The following is a 16,596-nucleotide window of genomic DNA, read 5'->3' as shown; positions in this document are numbered from 1 at the left end:
GAAGACTGCCTTACTTGTAGAATCAAGTAGTGCCTGTCTGACAACAAGACTAGAAAATCTCAACAACCAACACGATACCATGATTTAAAAATATTCAAAAACAGATCAGAAACAAAGGAAAGGGAAAAGAAGAAATTTGCAATACTTCATTCCAGTGAATCATCATGAGAGCTATTATACACAAATCGAGAAAAAAATGAAACAGTGGTGAACCTTCCAAGGAGTTTCTGGTCTAGTTTATCAACGACTCAGATATTCAAGATAGAATGGTGGAAACCAAAAATAACTCAAAACCCATCTCTCATTTCCCAAAAACATATGAAGGAATGGATACCCAAAGGGAAATGTTCTGTGGATTGATGAGACAAAAACGGAACCTTTTAGAAGGCGTGTACCATTGCTGGAGTAATACTAAGACATTTCAGAAAGAAAACCAAAAAACATCACACAGTGATGGACAACTAGCAGCAATTGGTGGGACCTTGAATTGTGTACTGCATCAGATAATCCTGAATGTGTTCACGTCAGTTTGCACACTTAAACTAAAGAATACCTGGGACCTGGGTTATGCACCAGGACAGTGATCTATTGCACATGAGCGTGTTCATCTACATATACCTCAAACCAAACAAGATTACGTTTTTGGAGTGACCTAGTTTGGACTGATTTTAGAAATAATTTCATTACTGTTTTTTATATTTACTCATGTTATCTTTGACTGTAAAAATTGTTTCGCGATGTGAAACAATTAAGTGAGCAAAAATATGTATATATGAAAACATTCTGAGGGGAAAATTATCTTTCCGTAGCCTTGCGTGCTCGTGTTACTGTTGAAAATATTAATTTAATATATGTTATTATGTATGTTTGTAGTTTATTTCACCAAGTAGTCTAAGGACACAGAACCTGGTCAAAGTTAATGGAAAGAGAAATTAGATAAATACAGGGAGTAAAGGGTGGAAGAAAAAGTAATATGCCAAAAAAAAAACAACTTGAGAATGGGGTGGAGGTTCACCTTCCAGCTGATGGAAACCCCTAAACATGACTGCAACAAAGTGGTTCAGATCAAATAATTCATTTTTTAAAAAATAACCCAAAGTCCAGATATACAATAAATTCAGTTGAGAATGTGTAGCAAGACTTGAAAATAGATGTTCACAGTTGCTGTCAAAGCAAACTGACCGAACTAGGGCTATTTTTGCGAAAGTGTCGGTTTTCGCAATAACCGCCCCTCTAGAAAAAGCATTTTAAAAAATGTGTTTGTAAAATGACAAATATGAAACGTTCGATAAGCACGAACGCTTTTACAAGATTCTGTTTATGTTAAAAGGAAAATTGGCAAAAAAATAAAAATAAATATATATATATATAACGAGAAAGTTTAAAATTAATATATTGGATTGTTATTTTTATTTCAAAACATTCTCCGTAGTCTTCATCATCATCATCATCATCATCATCATCATCATCATCATCATCATCATTCTTCTCTCATTTTGACCCTAAAAAAAAAAAAATCCTCCCTGGTCACGTGACGGAAGGATAAAGCAGATTAACGGTTCTCTCTCCCTCTGCCTCTCCGCTCGCACGACTCCACACTCTGTGGAAAAAACAGTTCAAACGTCCACTGGATGCTGCGCCAACCGCTTCACCTTCTTCTGACACAGTAGCCTAGAGTATATTTAATATTTTTGCCGGGGGAGCAGCATTCATGAATTAACCACTAACCCCCCCCCCGAAAAAAAACACATAGCTTTAGTGAAAGATGATTTCGCCGTGGGACCGGTGGTACTCGACGAGCTGCTGCCTCTGCTGCCATGTACGGACGGGCACCATTATTCTGGGAATATGGTACATGGTAAGGTCCAGTCTTTTCCCTACGACTCTGTGGGCGCCGAATGTGTAGCAGGGCGGGTCAGTGAAATGTTTTCTCAAGTTGGGTAGTAGCTACTAAGCGAACTTGCTGGTGAGTTGTTGTTTTTTTTCTACTTTGAAATTCTTCGGATTCCCTCGGTTTAATGAGGCGAAGCGACCGTTCGACGAAGTTAGCATCCGCCTCGCAGGTGTTTCCCTCCGTTAAACCATCTGTGATCCTCATTAGCTCGAAATCTAAAATCATATTTTACCTGTAATGTTACACACTCATTACAGATCCTATAAAACACTGCATATATATATATATATATATATATATATATATATATATATATACACACATATATATATGTGTGTATATATATATATATAGAACATATACAGCATATACATACACATATACATAACATACTACAAACATAACATAACATATATATATAAAGTTAAATCTTTATTCCGTTTCTGTGGAGCCCTCTAGGGACATGGGAAAAATATTTTCTTTTGCAATAAGCTCAAAGCAATATTTGCTGGTCTATTTTGTATATAGTCATAAATCTCAGTTTAAAATTTCCAAATATTTACACATTCAAAGAGCCTCAGTGAAAACGTGTTAATTGTTAACTCTTTGGTGCAAAAAAACTGATTGAAAATCGATTCACTGCATGTTTCTGTCTGTTTGTGTAAGGTCGAGATGGAACTGCACATGAAAACGGCGCTCTAAACCATTCAGACTATCAACACAAAAAAGACACAATTAAAACTGTCAGATGACTCAGAAATAGTCCAAATAGTTCGGATGTATTCTTTGTTTCTTTCCTTGTTACGGAAAGTTTCCATTTATATCATAAGTTTGTGGTGCTTTTCTGTCCTAAAGAAAAATATATAACACTTAAGATATTTCACAACGAGATATTAACATACATGGAACAACCTTACGAAAACTTTATATAATAGCAGAAAGTACGATGGTCACTATAAGAAGGCTCACAGTATTCAATTATGTCACATGAGCTGATCAGTACATTATAGCGAGGTAACGCAAAAGAAAAAAAATACCAATGTCCCTAGAGGGGTTCTGTAAGTTTGTGATAACTTAAAATAGGTAATTCCACATATTTTTAAAGCTTCTAAACCCAATTAAAAGGGCTCCATCTTGAAAACTATAATACATAGAGACAGGGCTGGATATAGAAGGATGTGGGTCCTTGGGCTGGAGCCACTTTTGGTGCGCTATTCATTAGAAAAATTATTTTACTAGGATTTAATGTCTCCTTGCCAGTACCTTCATGTTGTTTAAAAAAATGTATTATAAATTTCTACATTTCAAATACTACTATTATTTATATTCAAAACATTCCTATATATAAATAAATAATTTACCTGATTTGAGCCTATGAGTTTTATGTATAATAAGTAGAATGTTTGCAAAACATGAACTTATTTAAGAAAAGAAATGAAAAATCTTTGCCCCCCCAAAAATTGGGCCCCTGTACACACCCTTTCTAAAGTCGGGCACAGTCGAGAAAGTTCACACCCATACAAAATTAAACTATTCCAGTAATAGATTCTATAAAATACGGGTTGTGTAAACTTCATTAGGTTCATGAAAAATAAAAAAGTATGATTTAAATACCCTTTTTTTGTTCCTTCACCGTATTAGATACAATCCAACTCCCAATCTTTAACACCTAGACAGGTCAAACCTGGATTCTACACTGATGACAGATTCTGTAAAATACGGATTGTGGTTTGTTAAACCTTTATTCTATTTCTGAAAATTGGCTTTTTGTGAAAAAGGCTTCTTTCTGTCTTTCTTTCTTTCTTCAAGACCTTTGAGTTTCAGTTTGAAAAACTAGCAGGGTAAGAGACAAAATAAGCCTATGAAACTAAACCTTTCCAGGACAATTTCCTGGTATTTTAAGTAACTGTGGTTAGTTTTCTCAGAAAGCTTCACCTGGTTTGGTTCTTTTTACGAATTAGGTAACCAGTCTTTAATTTGTCCTACATTTGTAACAGGTTAAATTTAGTTAGTTGCCTCTGTTTTTACTCATAAGTTAACCTGTAGTTTTAAACATAGCTCAGTAAGCTTTGCAAATCCTTGACCTTTGGAAAGCCTTGTTCTGTTATTTAGTTTGACCCCACTACTATTAACAGTACTTGAAAATAGAGCCATGGGGATAGAAATAAGGAATTACATTCTAAGAGTGATTTTTTAAAGTATATCAGTTTTGTTAGAAGTTTATTATTGGCCACTTTGGCATCATATTGCGCAATACAGTTTAGATAAATAAATGCAATTACTATGTTATTCCCATGGTTTCTCTCTGGGTAGCTCACCTGATTCTACATAGTAATTGCATGTCCATGCTTGGTTGTCTGTGTGCGATATTTTTTTGGACAAACTGCAGATGACCAATCCGTGACAGCCCAATGTTAACATAAAGACTATTACACTAATCCAAACGGGATGAAAATAGGTATGGTTTGTCTTTTCAGAGTTACTAAAAGAAAGGAATGGCATTTAAAAAATAAGACCTAAGATCTGGACTCAATAAAAACAACTAAGGATCACCAAAAAATTTAATCTGAAACTAGAATTAGATTTTATACATCGCCTTCCATCATTTTTGGCACCACTGCTATAAATGTGTTAAGCATGTATTTACTGTACCAGGTGCTGCCTGAAGACTCACCCGTGGTTTACCATTGTTATTTCTTCTCTTTCCTCCCTCAGATAATCAACGCGGTGGTCCTACTCATCTTGTTGTCAGCTCTCTATGACCCAGTTCAGTACCGCTATCACCTTACCAGCTCAGAGTTGGGAACTGACATCGATGTCATGGACGATGCAAGTAAGTGCCACGACTTTGTTTTGTGTTTGATTTGAGCGATAGTCTGTGATTAGGAGATATTTCCTTTGTGTGTTAATATGGTTAATATGGAAGCCCAGATCGTGTTCTGAAGTTGTTTGTTTTTTGACTCAAAAGTGGGCATGGATGGATCCTCTGACTCATTGCGTGCCATCTACATCTGGGTTCTTATGTGTCTAGCTGTTCTGCCCAGCTGGCAGATTTCCTTTTCCACAGTGCTGCCCTCAGCACAGACATAGCTGTGTTAGCTGTGCAGCATAGAGAACAAATCAGAGTGCATGATGTGTATTTTCAGTTCTCTCCCTGCAGCTACTGTCATCGTCACACTGGAAGACTTCAGACACTGTCCCCGGCAGCTGATTAAAAATGACTGCTCTAATTCTCAGATTAAAACGGCCATCTTGACTAACTCCCATCCCAACACTTTTGCTCTGCAATTGGCAAGGACCGAGAGCCAATGGGATTGTGTGGACAAAAGCATCTGACATCTTATTTTGTTTGCTCTTGTTTTCTTTTACCATATTCCGCCATCTTTACTGATCATATACATAGGAATGTTTGTCATACAGAATCTGGGAACTTGTTGGTACATTGTTAATCAGTAGCAAATAAATGCATAACAAGAACAATCAACCTTATAACATAGGTTTAACACCTATGTTATAAGCAGACATAAAAACAGCATTTCAGATATTTTTTTCTAGGGTTCCTGTTTTGATTGGTCATTAGTTCTTTACTATTTGTTTTTCATAAAAGAGGAGACGTCACTCTGCCTGCGATATATGTGCTTTATTAACTGAGTTTTATTAATATAAATAAAGAAAATGGCATGAGAGTTGACATTTTGAACTTGCTTTAATGCATAAGCTGCAAGTACCGTTTAAAGCTTTCAAAAAATTTTAAACAATACATTAGTCCTTCCTATTGAGGAAGGAATAATGTCTCAATGAAGCACAAACTCATTACATTTAGCTAAGAGTTTCCATTCGGCTTATCACTGATCAGGACCAATCAAACAAAAAGTCATCTGATTTCTGTCACCATGCGTTTTCCTGTTTCATCACTGGTGCATAAGTTTACGCAAGTTTGCCATTAGATTAAATCTTTTGCTTATTTTGAGTGTTTTTAATGAAAAAAAAAATCCTAACCATTTAAAAGCAATAGCCTCTTTAGTATAATACATCAAGCTATGAAAATATATTAAAATAGATGTTTCTTAAACACCAAAACTGGTCTTTTGATCAATATGTGTTGCAGAATGAAATATGTTTACAGTGTTAATTACACAAATTATTTAAGCCATCCACGGATAACTGTAAGAAAAACAATCATCATTTATTGCACCCGTCAGTAGAAATTGTGCTGATCACCATCATGCAACATCTTGAGTCACAGTCTTTAAGAAGGCATGAATTTATTATTTTTCATCTGTAAACTGTTCTTCTAATGTTATTTTGTCTTTTGTTCTTCGCTTTTATTTCCTGCAGATATTTGCATTGCAACTGCAATATCCCTTCTCATGATTCTTATATGTGGCATGGCAACATATGGTGCTTACAAGGTAGAACACGCAACGCCAACGTGAAACAGACCCCAATCTGGATTTACGGAAAATGAGTTTCTCTATTTAATCCTAATCTCTCCCTCGTAGCAACACGCTGCTTGGATCATTCCATTCTTCTGCTACCAGATCTTCGACTTTGCCCTTAACACACTGGTGGCCATTAGTGTGGTGGTTTATCCCAACACGGTGCAGGACTACCTTCAACAGCTGGTGAGCAGTGGCTCAGTAAATCTTAAGCACCCGCTCTAGAGGTTCTCATGTTGTGTTTTAAACTGCAGTCAGACAGCAGTTTTTATAACTGTAGAATCACTTAGTGATATTAAGACATAAAATTACATATTAGCCATGCAGATTAAGTGATCATTGTGACCTCCTTGATTTAAAGACGCCTTTTTTGTTCTTGATTTCTTTTTCTTCCTCTGTGCGTCTTGTTCAGCCGGGGACATTCCCTTACAAGGAGGACATCATGTCCACAAACAATATGTGCCTAGTCTTTGCAGTCCTGCTCTTCATTGGCTGCATCCTCTCCTTCAAGGTAGGTGCTCCTCGAAACTAAAACGTCTAAAAATGTTTGAGAATATCAGTGAACAAACCGAAGACCAAGGAACATAACTGACAGCTCAGGAATAGATTTTGGAGCTTTTCTCCCACTTCACGATTCTGCATTACTTTGTGTTGGTCTATTGCATAAACAATAAAACATTGAAGCTTGTAGTTGTAATGGGAACAAATCTAAAGAGCATGGATCTTTTTAGAAAAGGCCCGCTGTCAGAGAGCAGAGGGTCATGGACGACAGGAATCCAACTCTTGTCAAACCGATTCCCCCTTCATGCACGGATGACTCTCCAGGCGCAGCTACACTCCGAGGCTCTTGGACGTGATGGGGCATAAAGTTGCAGTCATCTGTACAATCAAATCAAGTTGTTTCTCCTTTAAGCCGAGATTAGAACTGTTGTCAGCAGATATCCGAAGCCAGAGCCGGGGTTTTATGACAGGAAGCAGCCACTGGAAAACAGCCCGCAGTCAAAACAGTTAGAAATGTCGTGCCTTTGACAGTGAACTTGGTTCAGCTTATAGAGTCCATGCTGAAAAACGATGCGCTCATGACATGGGCCACCGTATACAAGGACAGCATAATTGCTGCAATTCTTTGTACAGAGCATGGAGACCCGCAGAAAGCACCAGATGCTAACGCTCAAGGACTCCTTAGTGAGCACCTGCTGACGTTCCTCCTCAAGCCAACATCCTTCACTTGACTGCACTTGGCAGAGATGACACTGGCAGATGGGGAAAAGGAAGAGCTGGATAAAAAAAAGATGATAGAAGATGAAAGAAAAGACAATTTAGGAAAGAGGAAGATTTAGAAGTCTTGAGTGACTGGGTTGAAAAGGAGATGCAGAAACTTGAAGAAAAGAGCTTTTTGGAGTGATTCTCGTGAGATACAATAAGAAATGCATCAAATGCAAACCACAGGAAAGAAAAATAACTCCGTATACAGTTGACTAAAGAATAAATTGTGGACAGCAAAGCAACGCAAGGAATAATAATGAGCTGACGAACGAGGCCACGTTTCAAACTTGAGCAAATTGATGCTGACTGCTTGAGTTGACCTTACACAGAGAAGAAGGAGGTCGGCTCAGCAGATGGTAAAGCGATTGGCTTGCACTCTGCTTGGCTTCCTGGTTCATTGCTCCCAGTGCTGGCAGGGGCACTGACTCAGCAGGCTAATCACACAGACACACAATGAATCTGCTCTTCTTCTGCCAAGTCAGAGACCTCCCTTTCATTCAGGTATAGCCTCAGTGAAGCAAGACATGCCTGTTAAGTTGCTTCTGGTAGAACGGCAAAGGCTCAGTAAGGACGAGGAAACGATCCAGAATGTTCTAATAACACTGTTACATGTCTCTATCTAACCCTCCTTCATGAATAAATCACAACAAAACATCATCAGCATAACTGAAGGCTTTTTGTGTGTTAATACTTTTATTTGGTTTATCGTTTTACTTCCTGTGTTACAGGCCTACCTGATTGGCTGTGTGTGGAACTGCTACAGATACGTGAGCGGCAGAGGCACCACAGAAGTCCTGGTTTACGTCACAACAAACGACACGACGGTGAGTCGTCATCTCCCCTCTCCTCTCTCAACTTATTGAGGTTTTATTTACACCGTAAGAGAGGTCATGCTTCTACCTGAAAGGCTCTTTGTAAGCCGCCGTCGCTTAAGCTGCGATTCACAAAATTCCGATGCAGTTATTGTCTGATTGTGGTTACGATGAAAATCCACATGTAGACTGAATTTAGTTTTAGAGTTTAAACACGAAAACCTGCCCAGGTAAAGATGTGGAAAGAGTTCAGAAATAATTTGCCGTGGCATAAATCTCACCAAGATGTTGTTTTTTTATATGTATATATTCAATTTGAGTATTTTATTTATTCAGTAAAGGAAAAGCAAGACATTTTTTATCAAAAACACTTGTGACATAATAATTAGATTTCAACAAGAGCAGCCTTGCTGTAAGTTTCACCATATTAAAATACGATAAATGCGATGGCAGAGAACAGCAGAAATTCTTTCTTAAATAAACTGGCTCAGACTAGACACAAATGCTACGTGACAATCCAGTTATAATCCTAAATTTTTTATTAAAAGAAGGTAAACTTGTTACTGTTTTTGTTGCAAAATCAGCTTAGAAATATTAAGTAGTGGAGTATGAACCGAAATTTGTTTTAGTTTTATTTCAGGCTGGAATTTATAATTAAGATCTACTGGTGAAAAGGGCGAAAGCTTGAAATATTTTCTTCCTTTTTGCTTTGTTACTTAAACAAACTTTTACCTGTTGAGTTACAGTTTTCCGGGAAGCTGGCAGCAGCTTCCTTTGGGTCTGAGTCTTTCTTAATCAGCTTCCTCCATCTGTTTGACGGGAACTAAAATTGGAGATTTGTTAAAACGTCTTGTGTTGAGTAATTATGTAGAAAATAATTGTTGTAAATAGAAGCGCAGCTGTGTAGACTGTGTACTGCATGGTGAATCTGGCCTGATTCAGTGTTCAGTTGTTGTTCGGTTGGACTCGGCGATCTGATAGCTGCAGGGTTTCTGCTGGCTTCTCTCAGGTGTTGCTGTTCAGGCAGTCCGTTCCGTTTAACGCCGTTTGTTTCTAAGAGGCTTTAGCACGGTCATGGTTTCCATGTGTCTGTCGTGTTTATAATCCTCCATCCTGATAGATAAGACGTTAATCTGCCTCACACACCCCGGTCGACTCCATGCGCAGCACTTTATCTGTCTGTCACTTTGTCCTTGTGCTCCAGTGGCCACCCTTCATGCCGATGACGCTTTTCCCCTTAAACACACGACTCCGTTTACAGCTGCTAATCCAGCAGGCTCTGATGTCACACTGTGCATCATACGGGCCTTCGGCAAACATTAGACATGTTCCAGTTACTGTTTTCACTCCTAGATAGTAAAAGGAGAAAACATTTGGATTATAGTTTGGAGCTTCTAAACTGCTTTGGCCCAGAGAGACTTCCACTTACGTACAAAATAGTTTAGAAGTAAATGGAAATACACAAAACACAAGCAAATAAGGAAAACATCTCACGAAACCACACATGCAAATGATCACAGTCAACAGTGAAGATAACAACAGAGTTGCCTAGGACACAATAAAACTAATAGACTCAATACAGACCAGTTGTTATTTTGAAGCTATAGATTTTCCGTAATTATTATTACATAGGCAAAGGACAAAGGATAGTAAACAAAAATAAGTGCTATCAAAGGAGAGTAATGACATCACCGTTTAGGAACTGTGTGATTATATTTTATTTTCTGAATTTCATTTGATTTATGTTGACTGTGGTTCTGATTCCAGCTGAGGCTACAAACTCTTAAATCGTTTTTAACATACTGGTGATGCTTTCCTACTTTGCTTGTAATTTTTATTTTGTAAAGGCTTTTTTTTGCACAGGAGGGGAACATGAATGCATACATTTTTAAATGTATTTATTAAAAAAAAAAAAAAAAAGTCATAAGTGAATTAAAAGCGTAATCAAAGTTCTGGAGTAACCAGGCCAGATGAAGGCCACAGCATCTGCTGCTTGCATTTTAATCACAGGAGTATGAAAGAGCAATTTGTTCCTGAATGCAGCAGAGATCTGTGGCAAACAGCAAGGTTAAACCAATTTTAGATTGGACTAAAAAAACATTAAAACATGCTTTTATCTCTGCATTAACTCTGCCCACTGATAAATAAAGCACTCCGGGTTTTTTTTTTTTTACCAATGAAAAGCCAAGAGTGTTCAAATAGCTTTTTTTGCAGCCTTCAGACATTAAGCACCCAGCTGCTTCCTCCTATCTGTTGTGCTTTTCTATAAATGCCATTAAAATGCACTAGGGTCATCCCCCTCTCTCTTTTTCTCCTCTTCCCCCTCCTCTCTCCACATATCTCTTTCTGCGCTCCCTTCTTCTGGAAGCGTTACATAACTGTCTGCTTGTCTGCTTCATTTCAAATCCTAGCTGTGATGAGTTTGCAGGGCCACTCCGACTGTTTCTCCCAGCGTAATCTCTCGCTCTCTGAATTAGCAACAGTGCTGGTTTTATAACTGGGTTCATAGAGAAAGACCTCCTACAGAGAGCGGCTCGCAAGCCGGCCTGTGTGTGATGTTTCCTTAGAGCTGATTCTGCTATTTGTAAAAAAGACCAGCTCTGAGGGCGATGGGAAGAAACCAGAAACTTTAATTTATCACTTACTGCTTTGTCTCGTTCACTCCTAATTTTCCTTTTGGTCTTTTCTTTAAGTTTTGTTATTTTATTATTTAGAAAGAAAACTGCCAGCACAAAAATACACTTTTTTTTATTTTCTAGGTTACAATTTTCTTTGATACATCAGAATCTTCTTAAAATTGAAAGTGTAGGGTGCAGCACAAAGCAATGATCTCCTAATTAAACTCATTGTCTATTTTTTTTTTTTTTATTTCAATTTAGTAGCAAATAGAACCACATACATCCAGCAACTTTGGCTGCACCACTTCATTCAGTTTGGCTAAAAGCAACAATATGTTTTGAAGAAAGATTTGATTGTGGCCTGTTCTTCTGAGAATAGATTTTCTTTTTAAATTCTAGATTAAGTAACTAGAAAACAATCACCTCAAAACATTTGTGAAATCACTGTCTGCATTTCACGTGTATGACGAACTTGCTAAAATGTAAGACCAAATATCTTTAAAGATAAACTTTACAAAGTTCCAGCTCACAGAGATGAATTTAACATCTAGTCCAAGAAAAGAGTTTATTTTTTATTTTCAGTGAACCTCTGGCTAGATTAAAAACAAGAGTTCCTATTAAATTCTGAGTCACTGAGCTTCAGTTCTTTGTTCCAACGCAGGTCCTGCTGCCGCCGTACGAGGAAGCAGTGACCATCCCGCCGAAGGACCCTCCTCCTCAGTACACTCAGTACATGGAGGCATGAGAGATGACCTTGCTGCTGAATTAGACACCCAAACAAACACCTTCCATATCTACTTCTCAACAGTAGGATCCCAACTCAGGCTGCAGTAACAAGTCAAGGCCATGTTTTTTTCTAGATGCCAGTTTCAGCCTGGATTCCTGTCAAGTTTAGATTAGATGAAACTGACCTTGACGTAACTTTGCTACTTCCTCCTGCCCCCACCCCCAGTTTGTTGTGACGCATCGTCTCCTCCAAGGACAGCGTGACCGTTCCCACCAGCGCTCCCTGCAGGCAGCTGCTCTTCCCTGGAAGCATCTGAACTCTTGGCACTGCCAGAACGCTCTGACCCAACTTTATTTAAACTCCCTCTTCTTTTTTTTTTCTTCTCCCGCTTAAATTAAAAGCTGCACCCGTTTGGCCACCAACTGTTAAGCCCCGATACTGTGAATCAAACCCTGGTGTCTTTGAATAGAGACCTACTACGTGACAATGGATGAGAGACAAAGAAGGGTGTGAAAGAAAAACAAATGTTATCAGTAAAATAGCACTTTAAAAAAAACAAAAAAACAAGTAGTTTGCAAATTTTCTTCAATGAATGTAATGTCAGGGTATTTTTGTATGACTTTTTGTATTATGTTGGAAACCGACGGGGGGATACATGAGAAGTGTCGTCTGTTCTAACTGGAATATTAACTTGTGTCACTCATCCTGTGGGAAGGTATGCAGAAAAAACAACAACACCTGGACCGAAAAAAAAAAAAAAAACAACAAAAAAAATGTCTTCTGTGCGTTTACCCATCAACTACCAGTGGAACCCTCATCCAAGCCACTGGTTTCTGTCCCAGTATTCCAGTTTGCCTTCCGGTCTTTTCCTTGATCTAACATGGAGTAACGCCTGGATGCGAGAGCCGTTTACAGTCCGTCCCCTTGCAGATCCACAACCGAACAGGGAGCAAGACAGGAACTAAAGTGAGCACATGAGGTGAAACGTTGTCTTTCCATTGAAGCGTTGGGGATGATTCTGAATTAAAAGTCCTTATTTTATCTTGTAAAATATCATATTTTTAAAAATGTCACATTTTGGAGATTCATTAGTTATAACCCAGTCATTAAAATGAGCAGAAATAAACATTTGAAATCACCCAGAAGTTTGACTTCTTGAATCCAATTCCTGCGTTTTCACTTTTCGGTGATGTTCTGTCTTCAGTCTCATTCTACTCTGTTTCATACTTGAATCCTGGTCTTATTAATCTCCTCCCGCCATCTTTAATCATGTTTCTAATCTGCCCCACGCCTCTGCTAATCCTACAGTAGTCAGACTGTAAACGCACTTTAAAGTCAGCTTCAGGCCGCTGGAAACTGATGTATGTGTTTTTGGCTCATCTTGACCTGACTGTGCTGTAGCTAAGCGTCTCCTGATGTGATCCGGTTTTCCAAACTGTACCAACTGACGGTTAGATGTGTCATAAGTCCACGTTTGCATCGTGTGAAAGTAGCAGAACCGACAGACTTTCAGATGTATGTGAACCACTTTTGTCTCTGAGGCTAATGGATGGATGGATTTATCCTGTCAGGACTTCTGCCTCCCCTTTTGTTGGATCTGCATGAGCTCATGTTTTCAATTATAAACAATAAAACTTTAAATCAACTCATGTTGATTATTATTTATTGACTTGACAGCTGTTTATTCTGTGAATTAATGGATAATAAGAAGCGAGCCATAAATGACCCCTTGTTATGTTATATTAGTGTATTAGAGTGGGAATGTAGCACTGGTTTTTGACATACCAGTTTGTAAAATTTTCAGTAGGTTTGTCCAGATTGGAATTGAATTATCTGCTTTTCCTTTTTTTTTAAATAAAAAAAATTGTCCCAAATAGTTGCTAATTTTTTTTGCTAGCTCTGCTGTTTGGCCTGTTTTTGCTGTTTCTAAGGTAAGCTAAAGTAACATTAAACAAATTTCACAAGTTTCAAAGCTTTTCTTAATCAAGAAATACATAAAGTCTATGTAAAGCATCGGCATACAAAGAGTTGAGATTTAGTTTTCATAATGGATACATAACGGATGAAGATTTTCAAATGAGTGGCCAACATTAATCGGCACCAGAATATAGAGTTTGTTGACACAATTGACGGAGTGGAGCAAGACATTAAAAAGTAATTCCAAATGGGCTGTAATGAAATAGTCCTGCATGAATAAATCAATAAATGTTGCAACTCAATAAAACTTGCCATCTAATCACTTAAATTGGTATTGATAAAAATATATATATTCACGTAAATCCATCCTGGTGGGGGCATAACATTTATAATGCCCCCCTGGCACCAGATGGGTGGTGAAGTAGTCTAATATGTTGACCCATTCTTTCTTTACCAGAGCTTGGACATTGTTGCATAGAATTTCTTTTAATTTCACTTTATTTTTTTTTTTATTCCCTCAAGAAATATGAGTATTTACTGCAATAGATAAAGGAAATCATGACTGAAAAGGAGCAGAAGGAGAATATTAGCTATTCAGCGCAGAAAACTGTTAGACATATTTCAAATAGACAACAAAACATCAGCTTATTCAATGACTTTCAAATTTCTATTAAACGCAGAAATATTGTTCCATAAACTGACACCTTTAACTGAAAGGCATCATTGCTGATTCTTTACTTTTCAGTCAAGGCAAACACTTGTCTCATGAATGAGGGATTTTTATTTTATTTTATTTATTTTTTTTACAAAAGCTAACAGCAATCATTCAGTGTAGGGGCAGGATTATTGAGTTTATCTCTAAGACATTGTATTGCTCTCACTTAAAACTGTTCTCACTCATTTAAACAGAACCAGAAGATATTTCAGAAACCTACACTTGAGAGTTGGAAAAGCGTATCTGTAAGCTGTAACCTAGACTTTTTTTTTTTTGCAGTGCCAGAGCCGTGTTTTGTCCAAAAGAGGCATAAGGAGGGATTGATTCTGGAAACGATGCTTGCACTCTCCTCTAAATTGAGTCAGCTTGTTATTAGAGCTGAATGAAAGTGCTGGAGTTACAGCATCTTTTAATGGTGGGGATATCCTGGGAAACATTGCTCAGCAGGAAATAAAATGCACCCTAAGCCTAATTTGAGCACAAAGGGCTGACTAAGATCTGTTCTGTGCTAAAGAATAGTCTCCAAGTCATGAACGTTTGAGTTTTTCCTCACATTGCCACTGGGAACGGCAACAAGTTGACATCGCTCTAACATTGCTTGGAAATATCTATCCTTTTCTCTTTATGGGTTTTTATTAAGTAATTTATTTTCCAGTCAGCATTTGGAAAACCTTTTGGCCAAAATATCTGGATTTAAGGTGCTGCAGGAAACTAGACAGATGCACTCGCCTACTTTCTGCCAGTAGGACGAGGCAGTAAAAAAAAAAGAAAAAAACTGGGTCACATTCTGGCTCTTCTTGCTGAGACGGTTGTCAACAAACAAGATTACAGGATAAAATCAGCTCCAGACATTTCAATTTTAATGGGGGACACTGATTTAAACATATTTCTTTAGCTACATCCTTCCACAAAAATGAAAGCTCTGGGTTTGGTGAAACATTTACATTAAACATGTCTAATGTAGGAATTTTGTTTACCCATCAAAACTGTTTCATTTTTTTATTTTATTTATGCAAAAACATATTTTCTCTCGTCAATTTGATGGGAAGCAGCAAAACAAGTGTCCTCTATTTATGGGAGAGACTGCTCACACTCATTAGTACCAATGCTTTCACAGAGCCTCGGTAGATGTTGTCCTGATTTTCCATGGGGATTCTGCGGCACGTGAACCAGATCAGCAGAAATGAATTGAATGTAACTGGAAATCCAGGAAGCAGCTTAGGGACGCAATGGGTGGAAAAACTGGGCCAAACGGCTCGATACGCGATGGACCTGCAGGCTGGCAGCCCGATGGCTCAAATTGCTGACGGATTGGATTGTCTGTGTTCATGAATTCTCATTTTTATCCTTTTTTTTTCATTAATAACTTCGATTCTGTTCCTTTAAACCTCGAGATCCTTTAAACCACAAAGATGTCATTGCTACAGCGACAGTCTTAGATGCATCTGGCTTTTAAAAGCTTCAACTTTGACTCAAACCTTTGAGCGGTTTTGCTTCACGATTCTCTTGAGGCTGCTCATGTTTGTTTTCTACCATATTTTTTCCTTCCACTCAACCTTCCATAGATCACTCTGAACAATTTCTTTAGCAATGACCTTTGGTGACTTACATTCCTTCTGAACAGTGTCTGAAAACTGTTGAGTCAGCAGTTTCCTCTCTGACTGCGAAACCCATAACGCAGGAATAGCATTAACATTTCTGACATTTTATTGTATCGGCCTTAATTATCCATAACCTGTGAAATGAACAGAAACAACTAAAATATATCAATGTGTAATAAAACATCAATTTTTGAACTGAATTATAGTAGCTAACTTTTAAATGTTACTCTTAACATTAAATAACACTTAGTAACCATTTCTAACATTTTTTAGATTAACATATTTGCATGTACCGTACATGCTTGTTATTTATTTCAGTCATATTGAACTACTTACATCACTCTTATATATATACAGTACAGACCAAAAGTTTGGACACACCTTTTAATTCAATGAGTTTCCTTTATTTTCATGACTATTGACATTGTAGATTCACACTGAAGGCATCAAAACTATGAATAACACATGTGGAAATATGCACTAAACAAAAAAGGGTAAAACAACTAAAAATACCCCTTATATTCTAGTTTCTTCAAAGTAGCAACCTTTTGCTGTGATTACTGCTTTGCACGCACTCTGCATTTTCTTGAGGAGCTTCAAGAGGTAG

The 16,596-nt window shown here is 37.7% G+C and overlaps 1 protein-coding gene across 1 annotated transcript; it reads left to right on the top strand.

Annotated features, from left to right (window-relative positions):
- Positions 1–1,558: 1,558 nt before the first annotated feature.
- On the top strand, positions 1,559–13,605 carry laptm4b (lysosomal protein transmembrane 4 beta). The gene is made up of 7 exons (XM_032580034.1): positions 1,559–1,858; positions 4,610–4,727; positions 6,233–6,306; positions 6,397–6,519; positions 6,746–6,844; positions 8,328–8,423; positions 11,691–13,605. Exons 1-7 carry the CDS (start codon positions 1,766–1,768, stop codon positions 11,772–11,774), a joined length of 687 nt encoding a protein of 228 aa, XP_032435925.1. The 5' UTR covers positions 1,559–1,765; the 3' UTR covers positions 11,775–13,605.
- Positions 13,606–16,596: the final 2,991 nt, after the last annotated feature.

Source organism: Xiphophorus hellerii, chromosome 13 (assembly GCF_003331165.1).
Source record: "Xiphophorus hellerii strain 12219 chromosome 13, Xiphophorus_hellerii-4.1, whole genome shotgun sequence".
NCBI lineage: Eukaryota > Metazoa > Chordata > Actinopteri > Cyprinodontiformes > Poeciliidae > Xiphophorus > Xiphophorus hellerii.
Note: the sequence above shows the minus strand (reverse complement) of the source record. Positions and strands in the feature narration are given on the sequence as shown.

Excerpts from the sequence above, each read along its gene's own strand:
- laptm4b (XM_032580034.1), top strand. The coding sequence starts at position 1,766 with ATGATTTCGCCGTGGGACCGGTGGTACTCGACGAGCTGCTGCCTCTGC. Across the intron at positions 6,520-6,745 it reads AGGACTACCTTCAACAGCTG|CCGGGGACATTCCCTTACAA; the intron begins GTGAGCAGTGGC and ends CGTCTTGTTCAG. Across the intron at positions 8,424-11,690 it reads TCACAACAAACGACACGACG|GTCCTGCTGCCGCCGTACGA; the intron begins GTGAGTCGTCAT and ends GTTCCAACGCAG.